At 43.7% G+C, this 24031-nt stretch overlaps 2 protein-coding genes across 7 annotated transcripts in view; one reads left to right on the top strand and one right to left on the bottom strand.

The window, feature by feature from the left end:
- The window catches only part of SH3BP5 (SH3 domain binding protein 5), an 84063-nt gene that overhangs the window by 35057 nt on the left and 24975 nt on the right, over positions 1-24031 (top strand). For 2 of the 3 annotated variants that reach the window (XM_069770212.1, XM_069770203.1), the window contains 5 exons: positions 7322-7452; positions 11492-11534; positions 13500-13719; positions 16963-17223; positions 17916-19347. In XM_069770212.1, the coding sequence (XP_069626313.1) occupies positions 7322-7452; positions 11492-11534; positions 13500-13719; positions 16963-17223; positions 17916-18097 (837 nt within the window). In that variant the 3' untranslated portion in view covers positions 18098-19347. Of the gene's footprint in view, positions 1-7321; positions 7453-11491; positions 11535-13499; positions 13720-16962; positions 17224-17915; positions 19348-24031 lie in introns of those variants that run through there. The other variant, XM_069770195.1, reaches the window with a different exon arrangement.
- CAPN7 (calpain 7) overlaps positions 22542-24031 on the bottom strand; it is a 33092-nt gene continuing 31602 nt past the window's right edge. For all 4 annotated transcript variants that reach the window (XM_069770184.1, XM_069770175.1, XM_069770161.1 and 1 more), the window contains one exon: positions 22542-23964. In XM_069770184.1, coding sequence (XP_069626285.1) covers positions 23820-23964 — 145 coding nt within the window. In that variant the 3' untranslated portion in view covers positions 22542-23819. The remainder of the gene's footprint in view (positions 23965-24031) is intronic.

Here is a 24031-nt window from a genome sequence, read left to right as displayed (position 1 = left end):
TGCTAGCTTGCCATACAATGTTCGTGTTGCCTTGCAGTCCTCAATGCAGTAGCACTGTTCTGTTGCAGAAGCTTCTCAGTTATAAGAAAAGCCTCTAATTCAAAGTGAATTGTAAAAACCAGCTGCCTGATGAAGAAACAGGGTACAAAGAGGATGTTGGCTGTGTGTAGGGGAGGGATGGAAAACCTGGTATATGTTAAAAAAGAGAAAACAAACTCCAGGGTATTGTTTTTGTTATTGTCCCTGTTATCATTAGGTATTTGCAGATCTGTTAACCTCTGTGTGTTTCTGAAGGGAGCCCCACCTTTGCAGTGGGTGTGTGCCAGGACAGCAGCAGCTGTCGTTTTCCCTAGTTGTTATCCCTGCTTAATATGAGCAAAGTCCAGAAATGCATACACAATTTTTGATTCTCAGAATAGACAGGGGAGAAAACTGGAAGCATCTAAGGAGTTGCTTAGAGCTCCTGACTGCTGAACTGCTGAGATCTGGTGGAGAATGAGAGCAACCATGTACCAGCTGCCTCTCTCTAGCTGGCATAATGAAAACTTGTGTTGGGGTGGGTGAGGAAAGAAATGCTAGCAATTTTGAGAGTTCAGATGGATTCCTCTTTTCCTTGGCTATTTCAAGGGGATCGCTGTGTCCTTCTACAACCCTTAATCCTTCCCTGACAGTCTGTGAGAGGAGTACACCTGAGATGGGCAAACCCAGTGATTTAGAGCAGAAGATGGCTGCTGACAGTGTTTGGTGGAGTCATGCTGGTGATGTTGATATGTACCATCACTGGGTGCAGCATATCTGCGTGTCGGAGAACTGATTCAAACCATAATGTCTCTGATGGTTACAGCAGAACCGTAAATAGGAACCTTAGGTTTGTTTACCACCGTTATAAAATCTCCTAGGCACAGACTGGATTGTATAGAGCAGCTGATGGCTCCTTGAATGGGAAGCGTGTTACCCAACTCTTCCTGGTGCTTAAAATAGTCTGGGTAAGCTCAGTTCCCAGAAAGCACCCATCTGCACCTTTTCAGGGTACAGCAGGTTTTGAAAGAGTTACGTGGAAGTTTGTCTCGTGATTTTCATTGGCCAGACTGGAGGCCTTAAGGCTAGGGCCAGGGCCAAGAAGAGTGAAAATGCTGTTGGAAGTCCTGACTGAACAGACCCAGCATTAGTTTGTTTGGGGTGCTTGGCTGAGTTTTATAACTTCTTTAGGAGCAGAGTGAATAATTCCTTGGTTTCAGTGCATGCAATTAGTGAAGTGCTCAGTGTTCAGTGAGGTAAACAGAATAACTGGGACCTCGAGGAGCAGAAAACATCATAATTCCCTACGAAACTATGAATTAAAACAGGTTGGAGGATGAGATCTACTAGAACAAAAGTTCTCCTTGACTGCCACTGTGTTGCTGTTAACTCAGATAGTTAAACTGCTAATTACATTAGAAATTGCTAATGGCAAAAACTGTTTCTGAGGGTAAAGGCTGAGGGTTAAGAAATAGAATTCCTCTACTTCCTTCCACATACAAAATCACTCTCAGAAAAAAGTTTTTTGCACTCTAGTTGTTTGGATTTGTTAGCTTTTTTCATGAATCTATAAATGGCAGTTGTACTGGGCCTTGTACAGCAATGAATCAAATGCAGGAAAGCACCTCTGTGCCAAATGTTAGAAGTGGGCTACTAATTAATTTGTTTCTCTATTGATAGAAATGTCAGGCAAGAGTAAAGGTGGTTTTGTTTGCTATTCACAGGCAGAGGCAGCAGGCTTTATTGAATTAATCTGAAATTTGGAACAAAACCCGAGCCCTGTAGCAGCTTGGTAGCTGACAAACAATGCAAACAGAGAGCATAAAGGAAGAGGGTAGGCAAAAGAACAAATGAGACATTTGTGGGTTTTTTTTATACAGGCATATATGGAAATACTGCCAGGTTACTTTTGCACTTGACTCAATGGATGTGGACAAAGACTTGGGTTCCAGAGTACCAAACAGGAAATGCTGTTTGCAGACCCTCACTGGGAGGAAATGGAGATAAGGGTTGCATGTTATAATTGCTTTTTCATTTTTTCATAGACTAAAAAGCTATTAACAGTATTTTTAATGTGACAGTCTAATGGGTTACTGTAAACAAGGCTTTTGTAGCCACTGATATAGAAAATCATATAATTAAACTGATGAGAAATAGGAGAGTTACTGAAATTTTGCTTATCCTGGGTGGGCTGGAAGTGTAACATCTGGAAGATAGTTTTTATTTGCGGAGCAGACAGGACCGGCATGAACAGGTACAGGGAGTACAGGCTGTCACTCAGCAATTTTTTTTTCACCTGGCAGTTTGAGCTGTTTCAAAGGAAGCTGGGTGCCTAAATAGGAGCTGGATGCCTGCCTGCGTGTGAAGATGCAACTAATCCCTGTAAATGTCTGTGCTTGATCTGTGTGATGACCACTAGTGACTGTGATGCTATCCTGCCAGTCAGGCAGCTGCTTTACCCATTTCTACTCTTAACTTGATGTGTATTTTGGGGTAAAGTCCTGTGTGTTTTTTCTTTCTAGATGTCCATTTCTCCACAGATCTTAGATCAGTGTAATGACACTTAGGCTGAGATTTAGCTCATCAGTTTCAGGTGTCTAGAACATTACTTTGTGTGTCCCAGTTACTTGCCTAAACTTCTGTTATAGTCAAAGGAGGACTGATCAATAAGTTGACGACGGTATCTGGAGAACAATTCATGTGACCAGAGGGGCAAGTTCATTGTAAGATGAATTCTCTGTTGATTATAATGGAAATGTAGTCACTTAGCTTGCACGTAGACAGGTTTGATGAGCTCTTAACCTGCCTGGAGAAGAAGAAGTGCTGTTCACTGTTAGTCATTGGCTTACCAGGTTTTTCGTAACTGCAGTTCGTCTCTAAAATTTGGAGAAAATGTTTTGGGGAAGTGGAAGTGTGTTGCCTATCTGTTAGTACCTTGAGTTATAATGCTGCAGTTTGGGGTGCAGAGAGCAGGGCTATAAAAGGGCCAAAGGATGGAGAACTTTGACGGGATGAAGGAGAGGTCTTCACATCTATACTCCTGTTGAAAATCATTAACAAATGTGTACAAAAGGAAAGTGCTGACAGATGCGTTACCTCAAGTTTGAGACAAGCTAGAGCAGAAAGGAAGTTCCTTTGTGAATTTCAAGAGAAATTGCTAATTTCTAATTCCCGATGCAATCTGCAGTCTTAAAAAGGTTCTGCTTTTACAGTCTTTCCTGAGATATGTTCAGTGCATAAATTCTGGCAGGGAGAAGAAATGTTTTGGCTCTTGATCCTGAGACATTTTAAAAAGGGAAGGGATGAGGGGAGAGTGAAGAGGGAGGAGGCATACTCCCTCTTGGTTTAATCCGGTTTGTGAAGCTCCCTTTGATATTACACCATGAAGTACCATCTGTCAGTGTAAAATGCGTGGGTGCTTTCACGATGTAGAGAGAAGAGATACTTCCTGCAGATAGAAATACTTGGAGGAAAAAGGGGGGGGGGGGGGGGGGGAAGAAAAGTCTGTGAAAAGAAACAACAAAAATACCCACATTCTTCCCTGCCCTAATCTCTCTGTCACTTCACCCTGGAAATGCAGGGGTTAAATGCAATCCCTTGTATTGTTGATTCTGTCCTCCTGGTTTACTGATTTTGCATTGTCTCTTACCTCTTTTATTTCTAATTCTTCCTCTAGAAGAGGCAACAATTTAATTTTTTGAGAAAGAAACAGTTGTCCAAAGTAATTCTCTGGCTTAGATGCTCAGCTTTGCTAAATTTAACTGATAAATTTTTCTTTTGCACCTGTTGTTATTACTGAAATTTTGCCTGGAGTCCATCTTTGACTTTAGATCATGCAAATCTTTAGGGGGGAACAAAGCTACTTGTACAGACTTACTCACTAAAAATATATATTCTACACCGACCTTCCTTTCCCAGACATCTGGATTGGACGTAGAGGGTAGGGAAGGAGAGAAGAGGAATTGATTGATACCTGTGGGATTTTGTTTTGGTTTTTTTTTCCCCAAAGTTGTAGCCTGTGCTACTTGGGAGAATGAGTTCTGCCTGGAATTGGTGATCTAGTAATTAAGAACAGGTGTGGGCTACAGAAGTGTCCAGTGAATATGTGGGCATCCTAGATGTTCACCCACTCTGGATGTTTTTGTGTAAGAGTCCCCAAGGGTACGAATGGCAGGTACAATGTAAGGAGGAGAGGTGTGTCTTGAGCAGTCTTGATTTGAAAAGGTGTCATCCTCACTTTTATCTCTGCCTTTTTCTAAGTGATGCTGTTGCATCTGCGATGGCTTAGGAGCATCAACAAGGCAAGGCTGGTGGTAGAAGCACAGTGACTGTTGTTAAACAGAACAGCTTATTTGGTAACTGTGTCCAAAAGCTTGTTTACAAGTCCGTATAAGACTGCTTTTTCCCCAACCGTATTATTAGATCTGATAAAAAGTACTTCTTTCCCACACAAGCCTTGTTGGTCATTTCTAAGACCTTTTTAAAAGGTGATGGGTTTCCTTAGCTGCTTGTGCATTGAACCTCTCAGATGTAGAGGTGGCAGCATGGCTTGCAGTCTGTTTTTGTCAACCTGCCCTGGTGGACAGCTTCTCTATTTAAAGCCCATCTGGCTTTTGTGAAGGGGTGGATGATCTTTTTGTTTCTTCTTGTCTGAATGAAATGCTTAAATCCATCTTGGCAGGTGATGGACCTCCACAGAGATACCTCGTAACCTTCCCGGTATTGTCCTCAGCCTTGGGCATGCACCTTGAGCCACTGTTCCTGGGGAAAGGGACAGGCTGTCTCTGGCCTCTCCGCAGGCTTGTGTGGGTAATGTGAGTCTGATGGCAGAAATTTCGCAGCCACAGGAAAACAAGGGAGTGGGGGGAGATGGTTTTCTTTACATCACTGATTTCTCAAAAGGATGAAGTATACAACTTTTTTTTTTTTTTTCTTTCTGGAAAGGGTAGTGAATGTGGGTATATATGCCTGGCAGCAAATCCCATATTTTGTCAGATATTTTGAAGTGTTTACGATCTGTCATCCTCAAATCCCAGTTCTGCAGGGCTGAGCATTTCTGTGATGTTTGATATGAAAGATGTGCAAAATCAACATGATACTGGACACCTAACCTGCTTTATGACTCTGATGCTGTTAGTACTTATCATGTGGTTCATCCCAGTTATCAAAGTTGATGCTAATATTACCCCAGGAATGGATGTGAGGGATTGACATTTAATTGAGCGTTGGCAAATTCCAGCCACTCCGTTATTTTGTAGCTTCCAGCATTTTTAAATTGCAGTTTCCTTGCCATGCTACAAAGACGGTGAACCAGCTTCTGTGCAGACTTTGGAGACTGCATTTTAATTTAAGACACTTCCATGCTAAAACCAGCCTTGTCTGACATATTTCGCTACGGAAAGTCATTGCATCAACCTAGCTTTCGAACAGTTGTTCAAGATAAGAGGCTGCAGCTTGTTTTCAGGATGCAGGAGAGAGCCTATTAGGATATTAGGAATGTGATAGTTTTGGGGGGGGGGTTGACCTTCTTTTGACAGTGGATGCCTTATTTATATCTATTTATATATAAAATAGTTGAAGGGTGTTGGAGTTGAGTATATTATTTTACATCTAATCAAAAGAGCCTTTGGAAATCTTTCTTTCTTGTAGTTTGAAGTTCTGTAGCAACTTCTTTGTTTAATAGTAAGTGGTGTGTGCAGGAGAGCAAAACATGGCCTCCAGTTGTGGCAGCAAGAGCTTCTAGTTGATGCTGATGCAGTTCAGCCTTGGCATGTAGCAATTTCACGCTTTCATTTAGGCGTCAGAAAGGACAATGTGAGTTTTCGTGAAGGGAGCAGCACTCCAAGCAAGTCAAAGCTGACCATACTCTTCTCCCTGTTCAGTTCAGCGTGAGGGCTAGGACACTTTCAAGAGATTAGAGCTTTGTGGGTGAGGTTATTTAAAATCAAGATATCTTGAATTTTCTCTCTGGAGCTGAGAGCTCAGATGCGCGTTCTGGTGGTGGGAGCCAGTTGGAGCAAATTTGCATGAAGTTGTGGAGTAGTTGGTTTCACAGCTGAGACATTTTGAAATCCAGTACTGGAGAAAATCAAGTCCTGCCATTTTTTGTATGGATACCTTCATAGCTGCAGGAGGGGGAGCCTGAAAACTGCCTGCTTTCTCCCCATTGCCTGACCGATGGAGAGGTGTCACCACTTTTCTTACTTTAAACATATCAGTTACCTCCCTTTCTGGATCTTGACTGCTAGTGCATTAAAGAAAACATTTTCTGACTTCGACATTTTCTGACATCACAAATTTGCAATAAAATTACCCTGGATTTAATTACTGGCAAAGTGTGACTATGGGGTACCAGCAGAGCCAGCTAATGGGGGGACACTTACTTTTCCTGTTACTTTTGTAGACTCCCAATCGCTGCAAAATGCCACGGGCGTGAGCGCTTGTTTATAAAGCTTTGAAGGAACGATTGCCTGAAGAATTTGCTCGCTTGTGTGCAGGGCTGCAGCCCGACTGGCTTGCCGCCCGCCCGTGGAGACCAGCTCGCGTGCTGGGCCTGGGACTGCTGCGTGTTAACCATCTGCCAGCCTGCACCGTGGCTGGTCGTCAGCACAGCTTCCCCCCGGCGTGGTAGGGGTGTCAGCTTGGGGCTCGAGCCTCTCTGCATTTTTGGTCTTCAAACCGTGATTTCAGGCTGGTCGATCTTTTTTTTTTTTTTTTTTTAAGACAAAAGCCGGCTTCCTGGCCTGCAGACGGGCCGGCCGTGGTCGGACAGGCTGTTTCTGGTGCCTGGTCATTCAAGCTGAATGGCATTTCAGTCCTGCCACGGCTGCGGCTGGTTTTCAGCCGTGTCCTGAGCGTGGGCACCGCAGCAGCCAGGGGCTGAGCGGCCTGATGGGTCCCTGCGGGGAAAGGCAGGCTCCTGCGGGAGAAGCAGGAGGGGACAGAAGTAACGTGGTGAAATGTGACTGGGTGGCTTCTGCTAGCAGCACTCTGCTCCTGAATATCTCGCTGGGTTTAAATATGGATGATCCCAAAATTTGAGGCTCTTCTGAACTTCCCGTAAGAGATACTATGCAAGAAGCTGCAACACCTCTGTCGTAACTAGCACAGTGTTTGCAAATCTGACATATTGCTGCTCCTTTCAGGAAAAGACTTTTAAGTAGGTTCGTTGAAAGTAATTTTTTCTGTACCCTTACTCTCCTGACATGAGCTGGTTGGAGAGATTATGAAGCTGCTGTTCATTAAAATAATAAGAAATGGATCATTGTGTCTTGCCACTCAACCTGTATTTTCCCTGTTCAAGGTCATGGAGGCAGAACAGACCAAAACGAGAAGTGAGTTGGTTCACAAGGAGACTGCAGCCAAATACAATGCTGCCATGGGAAGGATGAAGCAGCTGGAGAAGAAGCTGAAAAGAGCCATCAATAAATCAAAGTAGGTTTTACACCTGGAGACAAGTTTAGTGATGAAGTTTGTTTGTGGGAGATAACAATTCTGTGCGGGTTTTCGAACTTGTGAAAGTGTGTTGCCCATTGTACCTCTCCCTTTGGGCATCTGTCTGCATGTGACAGCCTCGCAGCAGAACTGGTACTGGTATTAGTCCTTGCTTTTGTTGTCCTTCTAAGTGTCTTTTGAAGCACCTGAATTAACAGACAGGTGAACTAAATGGGATAAGAAACCTTTTCTGGGCATGTTCTTAGTCTTGTTCTAGTGCACTGAACCCTTTGGTGGCGTGTGACTTGAGAAACAGGCTCATGGGATTCACATAGATGCTGCCTACAGAACCACAGAGCTCTGTGTGTGGATATTTTGCAGTTTAGGTGTGTTTGCGGTTTAGTTCTTATTTTTAGATAGGAGAGCAACAAAGCAAGTGACAGAAACCTGAAAGGTGCGAGACTGCGTCAGGGTAGCATGCTGTACATCAGACTTGTTTACTTCCTAATGCTGCCGTAGCAAAGGTGTCCGAGAGCTGTTCTTGGGGAAGGAAACACACTTCAGAGAGCATAGCTAAGCAGCAAGTGTCATTAATAAATGTATCTGCATTTGTGATGTGCACTTTTGCTCTGTTGCAGAGAAGCTGAAACAGCTTTTTGTTCAGAACCTGTTTAAATTTTGGCCTTGTTTACAACCAATTCTTAATCCTTTTTATATTTCACAGTTGTTTTCTTTATATTTCCAGACTGCAGCTTGTCTAAACAATCTGCTTGCTGTATTTAGCTTTTAATCCCTCCATCTAAAAATTACTTTTTGGTGAAATTGGTCAGCTAAAATCTATTTTGATTGGTGTTTGCTCAATTCAAGAAAGGATTAGCACTTCTCAAGGAAGATTCAAGCATGTTTGCTAAAACAGTGTAGCAGCATGGCTTTATAGAATGAGCTGCATGCTGTCTGTCTAGCACTGCACAAGGACTGTGAAAAACATCATCAGATCACTAAATGACAGATTCCTCTGGAGAAGAGCAATGTCTGAGAAGCAGTTTGGCTGCTAGGAGTTCCCTCCTTACAATAAGATTTAAAATAAAGACCCTGACAAGTTGTCACTGGGATCCTACATAGCTTTTTATAACAATGATGGTGCTGAGCCTGATGCCCCAGCTGCATCTTGTGTGATTTGCCTTCTGAGTCTTCATTTCCTTGCTGAAACTACCCTTGTAGGGGTGTTGGCATTCTCCTCAGGACAAGCTGGTTTTTACTTGTATGTGGAAGGATCCCAATATACTCCTTTTTGTCTCACAGCAGGGCTGACTGCAGCATAAACCACCTAGGTAGGGTGTTTTGGAGATCCCCTAATAAGGGGTGCGCAGAAATGCCAATTATTCTAACCTGGTATTGAAGTGGAAGATGTCTAGTGGCATGAACAGGCTTATTGTGGATGTCTTTGAAGTCATGCTACATAGGGATGTTAGAAACATCCAACAGTCCTCTTTCAGCATTGCAATTTTCATGTAAAGGAGAACTGAAACTGAGCTGAAAACATAAGTGCCATCAAGTGGCTACATAAAACTGGGGAATGAGGCTGCTGAATTTGCAGCTGCTTGTATTGTAGGGTGTAACTGGCTACTAGCTGTTTTTCAGGAAGGATTTAACACCAGCAAACTGGGTGGTGCGGGAGGGTTGGCTGTAACGCCTGGGCCTTTCAGGCCCATGTTGTCTATCCTCTCTCTCCATATACTTGTGGGTAGACATACTGAATGAGTTGCTCTTTTCCATGCAAAAAATTATTTGTGTTCGCTCCTCACTTCAGTCTGGATTAATATGCTTAAAGTGTTACTATTTGAAAGTAAGACTGGGACCGTCAGGAGGAATGTCATTTAGATGATTTGCTGTGTAAAATGTTGATGATTATTGGATTGTTTTGTTTTGGCTTTGCTTTTAATTTTGTTTCTGGGTGCTTACTTGCTTGTAAGCTATGAATGTGCACACGGCTGCATGTTCTTAACAGTCACCAGATCTTCTGGCTCAGTGCCTCTGAGCTGTAGGATAATGAACTCGCCTGTGTTAGCTGGTTTTTGGAAGTCACTTTCTGCTCCAGTGACTTAGGCAAAGTGCCTTTCACTCCTCCTGTCATCTACTTAAAAAGCACTTTGCTCGACTATGCAATGTCACGGACGTTGACAACTGATGATGTAGGACACCGATTGCATCAGTGGAAGAAAGATTCACCAGCCCTGCTGTGTCATGGACCAGGCTTCAATAGTTACAGGGTTGTGGATGTAGTAGAATGAAGTAACCTGAGGAGATGCGAGTCCCTACCTGGCCAGTGCATTGCTTTCTGCTAGCGTCAGATGCCCAGCTGTGTGTTAGGCATGAGCGAGGAAGAGTCCTTACATTTGAGCTCCTACATGTCAGGCTGTTGGTATCCTTTTCCTGGCTCAGGTGGCATCTTTCTTGTCTGTTACCTGCAAACATGCCTGCTCATATATGCATGTGTATGTATTTGTGTTTACATACGCACATACACAGCATATTTTTTTTTCCACACCCCACAAACACACACGTGCTTGTTTACTGATAGAAAGGGGACTTTTCCCCCAGACTCGTGGAAGCTGATGGGAGGTTAGGACTCAAGCCTGGTTCTTCCCTCCCAGTTGGCACCAGGGTAAGGAAGAGAGAGAATCAGGTCATTTGGGGTGAGTGGGTTTCACTGTTTTCCCTGCACATTTCCCTGCAACGCCGTTTTGTCAGCATCTCTGCCCTCCCATTGCTTTGGGGTACGTCTGTAGGAGTCCTTTAACTGTTGGATCCCGACTCCTAACTGCAGTGTTTTACCGTGCCTGGCAGGTCCATCTGTGTAGACTTTGGCTGTGTTGTGCCCCAGCGAGGGAAGGCAGAGGTGCAGTTTGACTGGATCAGTGTCACTGGAAACTGCAGACTTGGCTGTGCGCTCCTAGTTGCGGTAGGGGGGTTGATTAAAAACACAGAAGCTGCAAAATAATCTAGTCTTAGGGAAATGCGACTCAGTTATTTTGTGTATGACTGTAGTGAATTCAACCCTTCAAAGCATATAGGATCAGAAGGCCACAGTTTGACACTCCTGAGTTCTGGTGCACAGTCCAAATTGTAGCTACAGTAGGACTTACAGCTCAGAAGAGGCTTGCTGTCAGGGTAGAAATATGGCAAGGGTAGTTCACATTCCATTTCATATAAAACCATATCTAATTGTTTCTCTCTCCCATACCTTCCAGGAGAGCTTCTGAGAGGAGGGGGGTGTAGTGAGCCCTGCTAAAAATCGGAGCTTTTTTTGCTGCCCAGCATTACATTGGATGATATTGGCTTGTGGGCTTCATTCAAAACTTCGAAGCTGGAACGTGTTTTCTAGGCTTTGTACTGTACCTCCTGTGCCCTTGTCCTCCTGCAACCTTGTAAGAAAGTTTTGTTGTCTATAGTGAGAAATGGACCAGGTGTGACACTGTCTTCCGTGTCCAAGCAAACTGTTGGAGAGCAGTGCAGCGGGAGGGAAATGCCTGATGGGCCACTGGTGGGAAGTGCTGTGCCTTTGCATGTGATGCTCTGACCTCCCTTCATCCTCTCTCCTCCACTGAAAAACCTAAGAACTGCCCCTCCACCCCCGCATCTGAACATGGGGGAGTCTAAGGTTCACCTTCTGTGGGGAATTTACATGTGCTGTGGGCTCTAAAATTAGATGGATACAGAGAGGATGCCTATGCCCTAAAGCTGGACATTGCATTTAAATATCTTGCAGAATCTAGGCCTGTAGGAATTGTGCTGTCAACTCCAAAAACTGGAATTTTGCAATTTGTATTTAGGTCAAAAGACCCATGAGAAATAGATATATTAGAGGGGAAAAGAGACATTGAGAGCACATGTAGGTGTTCTAGCATCTAGATAGTCTCTTGGAATTACAGTGAAACACAAAATAGCTATGTTAATGCTATGAAGAGAGCAACTCCCACTCCAGTACTCTGCATTCAATTCCAGTGATTGTAAACAATTGTTCTTTGTTTTTCCACAGACCTTATTTTGAACTCAAGGCAAAGTACTATGTCCAACTAGAGGTACGTATGTAATTTGGATCCATCTGAAACTCTCTACTGCTTACGGTAAATACTGAAATTACATCTAAAGTGCTCCAACAACTGTGTTGTGTTTCTGTGCAAAACCAATTCAATTCAAAACCTCTTGAGCAATTTGCTAAGCACATTTTAAAGATAAAAGACTAAGAGAGGCTTTGTTTCCTCGTGTGAAATAAGTGTTCAAACCCTGCTGCTCACTGCCGGAACCAAACAAATACGGTTTGACTGTCTTTGCTTTTTGTAGTCTGAAGTCTCTGGGGTTTGGTTTGGTCGTGTCCCCCCCCCCGTGTTTTATGCATCAGACTAACTGTGCTTGGGATGCTCTTTTCTGTTCGCTGGTTGGGTGAATTAACAGAACAAGTAACCTGCTTGTAGTACTCAAATATCACACACATGTGAATTTCCAATTTTGGGTTTGGCAGAATTGGGATGTCAAGCCCTTGGCCTTGTGGCTGGATAGGCTGCCAGGGCTTTTTTTGTTTGTTTGTTTTTTTGTTTTTTTGGCATCTCCGCACTGCACTCTGTGTGGTGCAACAATGTCTAGCCAGTGCTTGGGCACAGCGCACACCTTGCAGGGCACAGTGGCCCCAGGGTGGGCATGGCAGTTGTGCATGGGATGGTAATCCCTGCTATTACAGCCTTAGTCTTGGAGCGGCCAGGGGTGGGAGAGCAAAGTTGTGCTAAAAATTCAAATGCAAGATTTGCTGTCTTTCTATTTGAGTGACTTTTGCTGAATGTGGCCCGGAAAAACTGGGAGCCTGGCTCCTCTGAGTTGAAGGGTGGTGGCTGGTGCTGTAGGCGTGTGGGATGTGCACAGGGTCTAAGTAGAGCACGTGGCTTTGCGCTGTTGGCCATGGGTGCAGGAAAGCTCCAGCAGGGTGCTAGGTCAGCAGGGGCCTAGCTAGAAGCAGATTCCCATTCCTTGCCTGAGATGCACGGTATATCCCACATCTTCTTTGTGAGCCCTTCGCTGGGCTGCCTGACATGCAACAGCTCTTTATAGGCCACAGAGACTCCGGCATGCACCTTTTCCTTACCAGGATCTGGGCTTGGGCTGCCTCCTGCTCCTCTCTCGCCTGCCTGCGCAGCCGTGGTCGGCAGCCGCTGCGTGGAGCCAAAGCCTTGCCCGTCCTCGGCTGGGTGCCAGCCCAATAATCCCTTCTGGCTAAAGGCATCTTTTGAGAAATCTCCTTTTCTCCATGGGTGAAGGCCTGCTGTTGGGGGTCCTGTTGCTTCTACGTGACGGCTGCTTGGTGCCCTCCTGAAGAAGGTGGCTGTGTAAAATTTAATACAAAAGACAGCACAGATTGCTTTTAATGTACAATATAAAACAGTTGAGACAGCTATTGATACCCAAGCAGTGTTTTACCTTTGGGGCATAGGGTGTACAACACTTTTGCCCTTGCTGTAGAGTGAGGTTTGTGGGGATACAGAAACTGCTGTATTACAGTTGTCGGGGTTTGAGGCTTTCTGGTCTGCAGATTTAGTGACCAAGAAGTGATGGGTTTGGTGCTCAGAGGAGAGTGAGGCTTAGCCCCTTTAGGGATGACCCACAGCCATGCTGTGCCCTGCAGGCAGGGGCTGCCAGCAAACCCTTAGGGGTGGTTGTGGGGTAAGCAGTGACATACTGTTGAGAGCTGCACTCTTGTTAACGAGAGATCCTGCATGTTAATGGGGGGACCCCTGCTCTTTGCTTAATCAGGGGCCATTACCACACTCCAGAAGCAGTCCTAGCCCCTGGCTCCCATGGTTTGCCATCCTCCTGTCTCCTGTACAAGTGCCACTGCTTGCACTGGGGTACTCTTGAATTACGAACTCTCCCACCACCTAGATACCAGCCATGGTTTATGCTAGCTTGCCTGTGCAGAGCGAAGTCACGTGTACACATAATGGAGAACGTGCGTCTTTCATAATGAAAGCACATCTAATACCTGTCTTCCTTGTTAGCAACTGAAGAAAACAGTGGATGACCTGCAGGCAAAACTGGCCCTAGCAAAGGGAGAGTATAAGACTGCCTTGAAAAACCTGGAGATGATCTCAGATGAGATTCACGAGAGGAGGCGGTCCACTGCCATGGGGCCCCGAGGATGTGGCGTGGGTGCTGAAGGGAGCAATATCTCTGTAGAAGACCTGTCAGCAAGTAAACCGGAGTCGGACACCATCTCCAGTGAGTACTGAGTGCTCCTGTGCCTGCGAATATCCCGTGGGCATCGTTAGAAATGCTGAGATGAAGGATGCTGTGCATATTCTGCAGCTTGAAATTTGCTGGCTGTTGTGGGATTGTGGCTAACTTATTACACTTATTATTATTGCTGAAGTTTATTGTATTCTTTAATAGCCAGTTTTCAAGGGGAAGGGGTATGAGTTGAAATGCATCAGCTGTTCCTTTAGCATTGCTGCTGGGTTTTGTGCAGTGTTGTAATGAAAGGAACAAAATTAATGCACTTCAAAGCACAGTCCTAATTTTTAAGCCAGTGATGCTGCTGTCAGTGACTCGCCTGCGGTGACTGCAGGCTGTTGTAGATCATTCAGTCAGGTTGCTGAGGTGGCAGCACTGTTTGGAAACAGACCTTTTGGATCAAGTGCTTGTCTTGCAGTGCTGGGCTTGTGACAAAGGGACTAAAGTTGCAGCTACAGTAGTACAGAAGGGCACAACGTTTGGACAGAGGGGCTGAAAGGATAAGCTCCTTTGCACCGTAGGATCTTTTGCCAGTATGTGATTTCAGCAGAGTATGTGTGCTGTGAACAAGGGAAGCGAAGAAGCAGTGATATGCTCATGCAGTGTACTGAGACTCTGTATGAGAGACATTTCTCTTGGGTGACAGCAGCAACTACTGAGCAAGTTCCTAGGTAACTTCTGCTTTCTGGTGGCACATGGGGAGCTTGGGCTGCAAAGATTGGAATGGTCTGTTGCATTGTAAGTTTGCTTTTGTCCTGGCTCTGGGTGAAAGTGGATAGATGGACATTGCATGTGGCCCATTTTTTCCTCCCACCTGGACACTTTGTCCCCTTCTTGATGCAGAAAGTCTTTTTTGCTGCCCAGTCCCACAATTGCCATTTTAATTTGTATTTCAGCTCCATTTCTGCAGGGAAAAGTCTAGGTCAGGATTGCAGGAGTTACTGATTACACGACCTGAAGGCTGAATGTGCAATGCCCTCGTGTACCAGTGCCAAGGCTCTGTAGGTCCGTGGTACAGCCTGGCGGTGCTGTGGGAGCTGGGAGGCAGCTCTGGGCTGGCCTCAGTCCTCTGCAGTGGCAGGAGTTTTTGCACAATGTGCTGGAGCTCCCTCAGTCAGTACCGTGCAGCTGGGACCCGATTTGCCACAGTGAGCGATCGTGGTGTCTGGGCCCACTGATGCAGTGGAGTTTTGGTATGGCTGCGTATCTTCTGACTCCTTAAGTCCCAGGGTTGAGCCTTTCTGAGTTAGGGATTGTCTCTTTGGATACCCACAAGTCCCCCCTCCTCGTGCAGAAGGCCTCCCGAGAGCCTTAAGTATAACTGTGGTGAGGGTTTTCTTGTGCTGAAGGAGTTCAGGGGCCTGGTATGTAGGGGCAGAAAGAGCCAGGAAAGGTAATTCGGAGCAACCGCTTGCTGGCCCTCCTGGTCGCTGCTGAGGCTGCAGGCAAGGATGGCACATCCCTCTCTTTGAATGCAGTCTGATCTATGTGGAAGGACTCCAGGTTGCGTCTAGTGCCAGCGCAGAACTGGTTTACAACAGGGCAGGACTAGCAGCCTGCCAGACATAATAACCAAAATAGCCTCGACAAGTTAAGCTCTCATGTGTAGTAATATGTGGGGGTTTTCTGCCAAGGCCCTTTTACATCTTGATTTCTGTCTGCTGGAGTTGAATAAAACACCTCATCACCAGCAAGAGTTTCTGGCCCTAGTGGATGCTCCTGTGTGGTATGGTAAGTTTAGACTGTGATAAGTTGCGCTTGCTGTAGACTAGCTGGTGTCAGTGCCTCTTCCCAAGTAGAGGACTCCTGTAATTGGAAACATCTTTTTTTTGCCCAACTGTTTTTTGCTTTCACCCCCTGCAAAGTTACCCGTATTGCTCACCATATATTGATAAAACACACCATGTGAGAAGAAAGACCACTCTGCAGTCTTGGATTCGACATTATTAAAAGGAAAACAACAAAACGCAAACCACAACAAACTCTCTAAGCACGAAGTGCCCTGGAGGGGGCTCAGGAAGGTGGATAATACTGTTACCCATTTTATGTTTGAAGCCTTTTAGGTCAGTTCTGCAATGTGCAAATGCAGCAGAAAGAGGCATAACATCTCCAAAATAACCACGATGGTAGCTGCCTCTGTTTGCACCCTTTGTGTCCAACTGGCACAAGTGAGCCCCAGGCTGCCGGGGTAACAGAACTTCTCCTTTGAGTCATTTTGTTAACGCTGCTGCTTTGCTCCTGCTGCTCTTTCAAGCTGGGTTTGAGCCTCTCTAACAATAGCAGGAATTGCAAGGAGGCGTCATTGAAGATAACCTCAGGTCACTGTAAATGTCTTGCTGTTTGTGGGACTTCTTCAGACCAGTGTGATTCCAGCCCACACTTTTACATGCATCAGCCTCTGCGCAACAAAAAACTTTCTGATTCCAGTGGGGCTACTTGCATGCAGAAGCCTTTGGTTCATAGGTCCCAATCCCACAATGAGCCAAGATTGAAAAATGTTGAATTTTAGCAAAATCTACACCCTCTATGTTCCACAAAATGGAACCTTCATTAATGGATTCCTCCTCCTGTTGCTAACAAAGAGCCTGCAGCTTAATCTAGCCAGACAGTTTGGAGTTGGTTTGCTTTAATGAGAATTCAGATCTGAGCAAACATGAGCAGGGAAAATCATATATGTGGGTGGGACTTTTTTTAACTTGGTCTTGCTTGGTGATCCTCATGCAAAAAGAGATCTTGGGAGTTCATGCTGGATTTTAACTGTGGAAGTGGGAAGATGAGGTGGAAGTAATCTGCCTTCTAATTAGTGCCTTAAATAACCAGGAGTCTGTGCTGGGATCAAGATGCTGCTGGCTAAGGCGGGCACAGGGGACTAGGCCCTGGCCTGACTTATGTACTGAAGTCAAGTGAACAAGGCCAGCTGGGCAGGGGACAGCAGGAACTGTAAAAATCCAAGACCGTTTTGGCACGAGGAGCAGTAGCTGGTGTAGAGCTGGTCTTGCAGGGCATGTCTGGCAGGTGCGCTGTTCCTCCAAGCAGAAACAGGCCTTCACAATCCACGTATGAAATGCTGGGTTAAGGCTTTGCAAAGAGGGCAGAGTTTGAGAAGAGGCAGCCTGTGGGTTAGCAGTGCATGCACGTACAGAAGATGCAAACCTGAGAAATTCCTGTTGCCCAGGAAGGTGCAGGAGGGGGGGTAGGTTTGCTAACTGGAATATTCTTTGAACATTGCAGTGGCTTCTGAAGTGTTTGAGGATGACAATGGCAGCAGCTTCATATCCGAAGAAGATTCAGAAACTCAGTCGGTGTCCAGCTTCAGCTCTGGTCCTACGAGCCCCTGTGAGGTGCCCACTCAGTTTCCTCCTGCAACGCGACCTGGAAGCCTGGATCTGCCCAGCCCTGTATCCCTCTCCGAGTTTGGGATGATCTTTCCTGTCCTCGGCCCCCGAAGTGAATGCAGCGGGGCATCCTCCCCTGAGTGCGAAGCTGAAAGAGGTACGCACAGCTGGATACGCCCTGGGCCTATGTTTTTCAGCTTTATAAAGGGAGCAGGAAAACCTTCTCAGCTCCCCTAGGCATATCGCCAGCTCACTGAGCTCTGACCTGTTGGCTGCTTCCTTGGGGAAGGCAGTTCTGGAAGGCCCTGCATCCCACAGTTAACAATGACATCTAAAATGTTTTCATTATTTTTCTCCTGGCTGGGAAGGTTCCCCAGTTCTGTCTCAGTGGAGGGGTTCGAGATTTCTCATGAAATAAGCGATCAGTGGGATTCTGATGGTATGTTTATTTTAAGGAAAATCTGAGTTTAATTTTTTTCTTAAATTACTGTCCTGCTTGCTGAAAATTCTGCTTTCCAGGAAAAAAAAAAAAAAAAGAAAAGAAATAACATGCCAAAAGGAACCTCTTGCAGGCTCTGCCAGCCCTTGCTGACAAATTCAGACTAGAGGATTACCACCGCTCTTGTGTGCTCCAACCTAAGGCTGTTTACACTGTAATTTGCTGATGCAGTGCACAAGACAAACGCGGCTTGGAAGGCCAACTTCGGTTTCATTAAAGCATCTTGCTCCTGCTCCTATAATTTTTTTTTTTTGCGCGCTTTGGCAAAGGAAGCTGCAGAAGCACCCACTGAAGCTTAAGCTGCAGAATGAAATCCGGGTTTAACATCTAGTTTAATCCTTTCTTTGCAGGGGATAGGGCAGAAGGGGCTGAGAACAAGACAAGCGACAGAGTGAACAAGAATAGGAGCAGCAACAGGAGCAGCTCCACTGAGGGGCTGGCTTTGGATAACCGAATGAAGCAGCTCTCCCTTCAGTGCATGAAAATCAAAGAGGGAATATGTGCAGGCAGAAAAGCTGCCCAGATTGGCTGAGTCCTCCTTGTGCCCTGTCCTGATTAATGGGAGTATAAATATTTATACATGAACTTCTAAGTGTTTGAAGAACATTGTGCCAATAATATATGCCAAATCTTAAGCGTTTACTCTAAGAATTTAAAACTGCACTAAGAAGTCTAATTGATGTGGAGGGCTGAAGTTTTTATTCAGTAAATCCTTTGTAGGCCGGACAAGTTATGAAATGTTTAAGCTGTGCTCATATTTCACAGACTTTGTAAATTGTTTTGTAGCAGCCTGGCTGAAGCAATAAGTAATGTTCCTGTGTAAATTTGTGCCAGTAGGGGGTCTGAAATTCAAGCCAGACATTTGCAGAGAGCAGTTTGGCTTCAGTTTTGTAGAATGAAATGCTCTTTAGATACAGTGGATTTCTTGAGTATAAGTGGCATATTCTTTAAACATCTGTATTTGTCTGTATTATGCTGAAACTGTAGAAATATTTTGTATACAGGAAAGCTGTTGCATGTGTGGGGTCTAAAAGCCTTCACTCTTCCGGTGCTCACAGAAAGGATAAAGATGTCACACCTATAAAAACTGGTGTTATGAGATGGACAGAATGGGGATGGTGACACTCAGCAGTGGTAGGCCCTTTCTAGCCACCTTCCTGAGTCTGGCTTAGACTCTGAGGGTGATTGCAGTGACCAAAAAGAGTTGATTGGCCCCTTCCCTTCTCCTCCCCTGAAAAGTGAAGTATTATTTTTCAGCACTTTGGTTTTTTGCTCGAAAATGGGAGTCATAGATGTTTTCAGGACAGTTATAAGGGATTCGCCTTTGAAATATGCATGAAGAAAAGGAATTGCCAGTGTAGATTGACAATATGTTCTTAAGCTTCTCCGTAGGTTGTACTGTGTGGGGTTTTATAACTGTTAAAGGGACTTGGGATTTTAGTATGCCCTAGAGAAAGTGTTCAATAAAACTAGAAAGGGCATGGGCATGTTTTGCCAGCAGCTGTTAGGCAGTAGTAGTTCCTGGTAATTATGCTAATAAGTGGTAGTAAAAATCCTAGGACTCTTCAGTTTTGGTGGCTAAGCATTTCTGAAAGCACCATTTTATCTAAGATGTCAGTTTATATCGTTAATTTGATGGGAATTTTAGTATTACTCCCAAAGTATTTTCTATTCTATGTTTTTGCAGTCCTATTGTATTTTGTCCCTGCCACAGCTTGTGTATCTATTCTCAAAGTTAATGTAAAATTCTTCACACTACAGTAAACATTTTTGTTTTCCACATTTCGAGTCTGTGCAAGCTAAGTGTATTTCAAGTGCTAAGAACTGAATCTTCTCCTGGAGCAAGTTTAGTCTTTAAATATGCACTTCCAGTCAAAGACGGCACCCTGGTGTCACTCTTTAGTAAATTTCCTGTCATCTTGCCAGTTCTGACTGGAAACTGAAACTCCCTGCACTTGGGCAATGAATTAATTTTATGTTTAGCAGGATATAAAAATAGTTGTGTGTGCTGCCTTGCACGTGTCCTGATAGGGTTCAGCTCCCAGCAGGGTAAAACCATTGATCAGGAACTATAAAAGGGTGTGGAACCCACCATACCCTTACTTTTACACCATGCTTCTGCAAGATTCGCTTAAAGATCTTGCCACAGCCTTCTTCCTTTGGTGAGCCCTGGACTTGGCAGGTAAATCACCCTTCAAACGTGCAAGCAAACAGGCAGAACTGTGTGTCTAATAAATTAATGGAAAACTAATTTTATTTTAAACTTCATAAAAACCATAATTATAAATACGACAAACTTAAATGAACATACATCACTATAGAGTACAGGCAAAGGAACAAGCTTTCTCCAGTTACTTTTCTGTTGGAGCTCTTTCTTTATGCATTCTGAAGTGTAACATGATGGTGGCTGCCTTCATGGATATAAAAATAAGCCTTTGGTGTATCAAAGTGTATGTGATCACTTCAGCTGCCCTGAAGTGAGAATGTATAAAGTAAATGTTAACCTAGGAATTCTACTTCTCTTTGGTATTATCAAACAAACAATATAAATGTCCTTTTGACTAAGCAATGAAAACCTCTACTATATGTACACAAACTTAATTCTAAATAGCTGGGTGTTCAAACACTGCATAGATTGTGTGGTCAACTGCATAATTACTATACAAAATAGTTACATGAAACTTGCATCAGGAAACTAGAACTGACTCTGAGACTCATAGGGCAGATGGGATAGAAGCTGTTGATACCATTCATCCATGCTACTACACCTCTCACTGAGTCTTTGAGGACTGATGGACCGGATTAACCAAGGATTAACCTGTGTCTTCCTAATGAAACAAACTGGGGGAAGTGTGTGTCACTGGGGTGTCTCACCCTGAGCTATAAACAGCAGCATTATGGGGTCTTGTATAGAGCTCTAAAGTAGGATTTAAAAAAAAAAAAAAAAAAAGCCTTTGCAGTGCATAAGTAAGGAGAATGCCAAAACTTCTGAAGAGGCTATCTCCAGTTATCCCTCTGCATTGCTGATTGATAGAGAATTAAAAATAATTTCTTTGTAGTAGTCTTCCCTTAGTGAATCGAAAGTGTAAATCCTCTTAAAGCCCCTTACAGTAGTAACTGGCTTTCACTTTATCAGTTACCCCCTTGTTCTGTAGCTCAGGCAGTAGTTCAGACTTGTACAGTGTGTGACAAAGAACTCAGGAGTGCAGGATACTTGTTGGTATATTTTATGAGGCTTTGTATTTTAACGTTTAAAGGCTTGAACTGCGTGTTTACTGGCAGAGAAGACATAAGGGTCAAGAGGTACATGACTGTCTAACTGGAAATAAAGTAACATGACCAAGGTACCTTTGTTACAGTCTGAGCTGTTGTGCAGCTATTTGAATTTTTACACATGCAGGCCTTATTCCTTTCTAAAAGTCTTGCTATGTAACATTTTCATGCTTTCATCAGCATCTAATATTCTCTGTCATATGGATCAAAAATTGCTAAATGTTGTAGGGGAAAGAAAAGCTTAACCTAGATACTGGCTTGAGGCTGTGTTAAAATCTAAGGATCAGTTCACTTTCCAATATTTTTTCCAGATCTATTTGTGGAAAAAAAATAGAAGTATGTAAAGTGCTTACATGAACACTTTTTTTCTACGAAAAAAAGGCAAGAAAGTTTTATTGTAAAATTAATTTGCCACAACCAGAATCTATGGACTAGAGTGTCCTGTTCTACATCTGAAAGGAAATGTACAGTGATGGTATTCTAGCAGCCTATGTAGGTACAATATTTGAATAGAACTTATGTTATAAAGGACACTGATACTAGGCTTAAATCCTGTGCAGTTATGGGGATAAGCCCAATCCACAAACTGTACTGTACATGTAAGAACTGTTAGTGTAGCCTGGTGGGGACAGGATCCTTTGTCCTTAATGCCTTTGGCATTAAGAAAGTGAGTACATTCCTTGGTTTTAGTTTAGCACAGTATGGAAGCTGAGCCTTATGCTTGTTTCATCTAGCATAAGCTTTGGCACTAGCTTGTGCTTGGGGAGTGGGGGGAGAGGGGAAGAAAAACCCCTTCCTGCAGAGTAGAAACCAACTACAAGAGACAAACAACAGATTTTACTGTAGGCAGGTCTACCAGCTTGATCTCAGACAGCGAGGCTGTGCACGAACTTAGTACTGAAAGCAGGCAGTTCTGGCCTTTTGTACTGTCAAAAAGATACTCAGTTGAGACTTCCTAACTACCTCTAACTTCATAGGTGATAAAATATATGCAGGTCTCCATTGCCACTATGGTTTAGCCTGAGCTAAAAACTTACTTAACACACATTTGTAGGGAAAATGTGAGTTGATGAAATTTTAATTTTGTAGGGATGAAGCAGTCCTTGGCACTTACTCTAAAGGTCAAGGATAACCACAAAGAACCTAATCTGATTTTTGCTCAGCTTGTGCCCATGCTGTTCCCTCTGTTGATTTGTTGCAATAATCGTCAGAAACTTCCCTGCAAAAGAAGGTAAGTCAGTCACACTGTGACAAATGTGTCACAAATTTCCTAGCCCAGATGGTCTCAGAGAACTGCAGTCAGAAGGGCATGTGTTTTCAATGCCCTTTTAAAGCTAGACATTTGTTAAGCAGCTGTCTGATGAAGGAAATGAAACAAAAGGATCTTGTACTTTCTGGAGAGGGCTAATAGCAGACTTCTCTGGGAACAATTTTAGCCCACAGATAATATTTCTGGTGCTCCTGTAGCATGTGTGCTTAATTTCCCAATGACCAAATAGCACCTGTGCTCTAAAATAAGATTTAAATGCTACCTTTTTGCTTGGAACACTGCTAAACCAACCTGAATGACAGGGAACGTCCTATGGCTGTTTTAAAAACACCTTCTCCCCCAACTGTCAAATATAATGGAATTTTAAGTCTGCCATTTGTAAAAAGACAGAAACCAATGCATTTTAGAATCAGTGAGGCAGTTAGTGTTTAAATTAAAAAGAAAAACTTGGTTATCTTTAATCCTTTTCAGATACAATGTATATAGATCTTCTGGAGGAAGAGCACAGATAGTAGGCTTCTAAAAAAATCTTATTCTGGACTAATCCCACTTCCACTATTTTCTTAAGAACTTTGACCCTACTCCTATTGATGACACTGGTCAAGGACTCGATTCATTCACTGGTTTCAACTTAAAAGAAAAAGGTACCCTTTAAAGGATGTCTTGTATAATGGGATCTGCAAGTGCATTTCTTGCATCTGTGGTTTATTAGGGGGAGAGGTTTGAATGATCCTTCCCCTACAAGCTGAATACTTATAAAAATGTTGAGGATAAAACATTTCTTTGCTGGGATGCTGATGGTGGGTAATTCCCTACCTCCTCGCACCAGCAAATGAGACTACGTCAGTAGATACAAAGAATCTTACAGTGCACCTTTAGATGAAAACCTTTCACACCTGCTAAAAGAAGGATGTGCTGCACTGTCTGTACTGCTGCTGCTGGCTAACCTCCTGTTTTTACTGCTGATCTGGATCAAACTAGGTCTTGCAGCTAGTAGGAAGGAAGCCACAGAGTACCTTGTGCTGTAGTATTATGTACTAAAGTAATACAGATATGAAATAACAGCTCTCAAAATACATGTAATGAGTGAAGCCATTGTTCTTCATTTAGAAATCGCTAAAGTCAGAATCTTCTTCTTCCTTTACTTTAGATAAGCTGAACATGCTAGTCTGGAATACTATGTGCTCAGCAGTAATAAATTTACATTTAGATGTGAGAACTAGTTCAGTGGTGAAAACATTCAAGATAGCAGCACAAATACGTAGTAAAAGCTATTTGGTCCTGAGACTGAATAAGCAGAATACGCAGAAATTTTTTCTTACATGTTTACTTTTAAGAATAAAATCTTAAACCTATATACCCTGTATTTTGGGAGAAGAGACTTTCAATGTTAGTTTTTCTCTTAACTCACTAGGCTTTGATTTGAAGTGTGGAAAAATTGCAATAAATGGAGTTCTGCCAGTTCATTTGAATTTAAGTATTTTAGCCTGTTCACAAGCCTGTTGAACAGTGCTCAGTCCAATACCACAGCAGCAAAAACCACAGCTGTCTACCACAATTAACTGGTAAATCAGTGATTCCATGCTTTTGGTTCTAACTTAGAATGTAATTTTCTTTTATGCGTATGTGTAGTAAGAGTTATTCACCTGTTCTCAGACTGTAGGACAGATCAAAACCACCTCCTTAAACAGTAATGCACCGATCTGTCTCCTCACTGCAGCTGTGACACCTTAAGAGAAGTAGCACTGTTAAAATCTAAGAAAAAAGGACCCTCTTGTTGAGGCAGGAATGTGGTGGGGATAATGTTGTAAACTCCAGCATATATGTTCTCCACTTCCAAGTAGCAAAATCCACACCTATGATAAAAGAAACTACCTGTTAGAACTAAGATCTGAAGTATGTTTCAAACTTCTTAAGACTGCA

Source organism: Haliaeetus albicilla, chromosome 2 (genome assembly GCF_947461875.1).
Source record: "Haliaeetus albicilla chromosome 2, bHalAlb1.1, whole genome shotgun sequence".
NCBI lineage: Eukaryota > Metazoa > Chordata > Aves > Accipitriformes > Accipitridae > Haliaeetus > Haliaeetus albicilla.
Note: the sequence above shows the minus strand (reverse complement) of the source record. Positions and strands in the feature narration are given on the sequence as shown.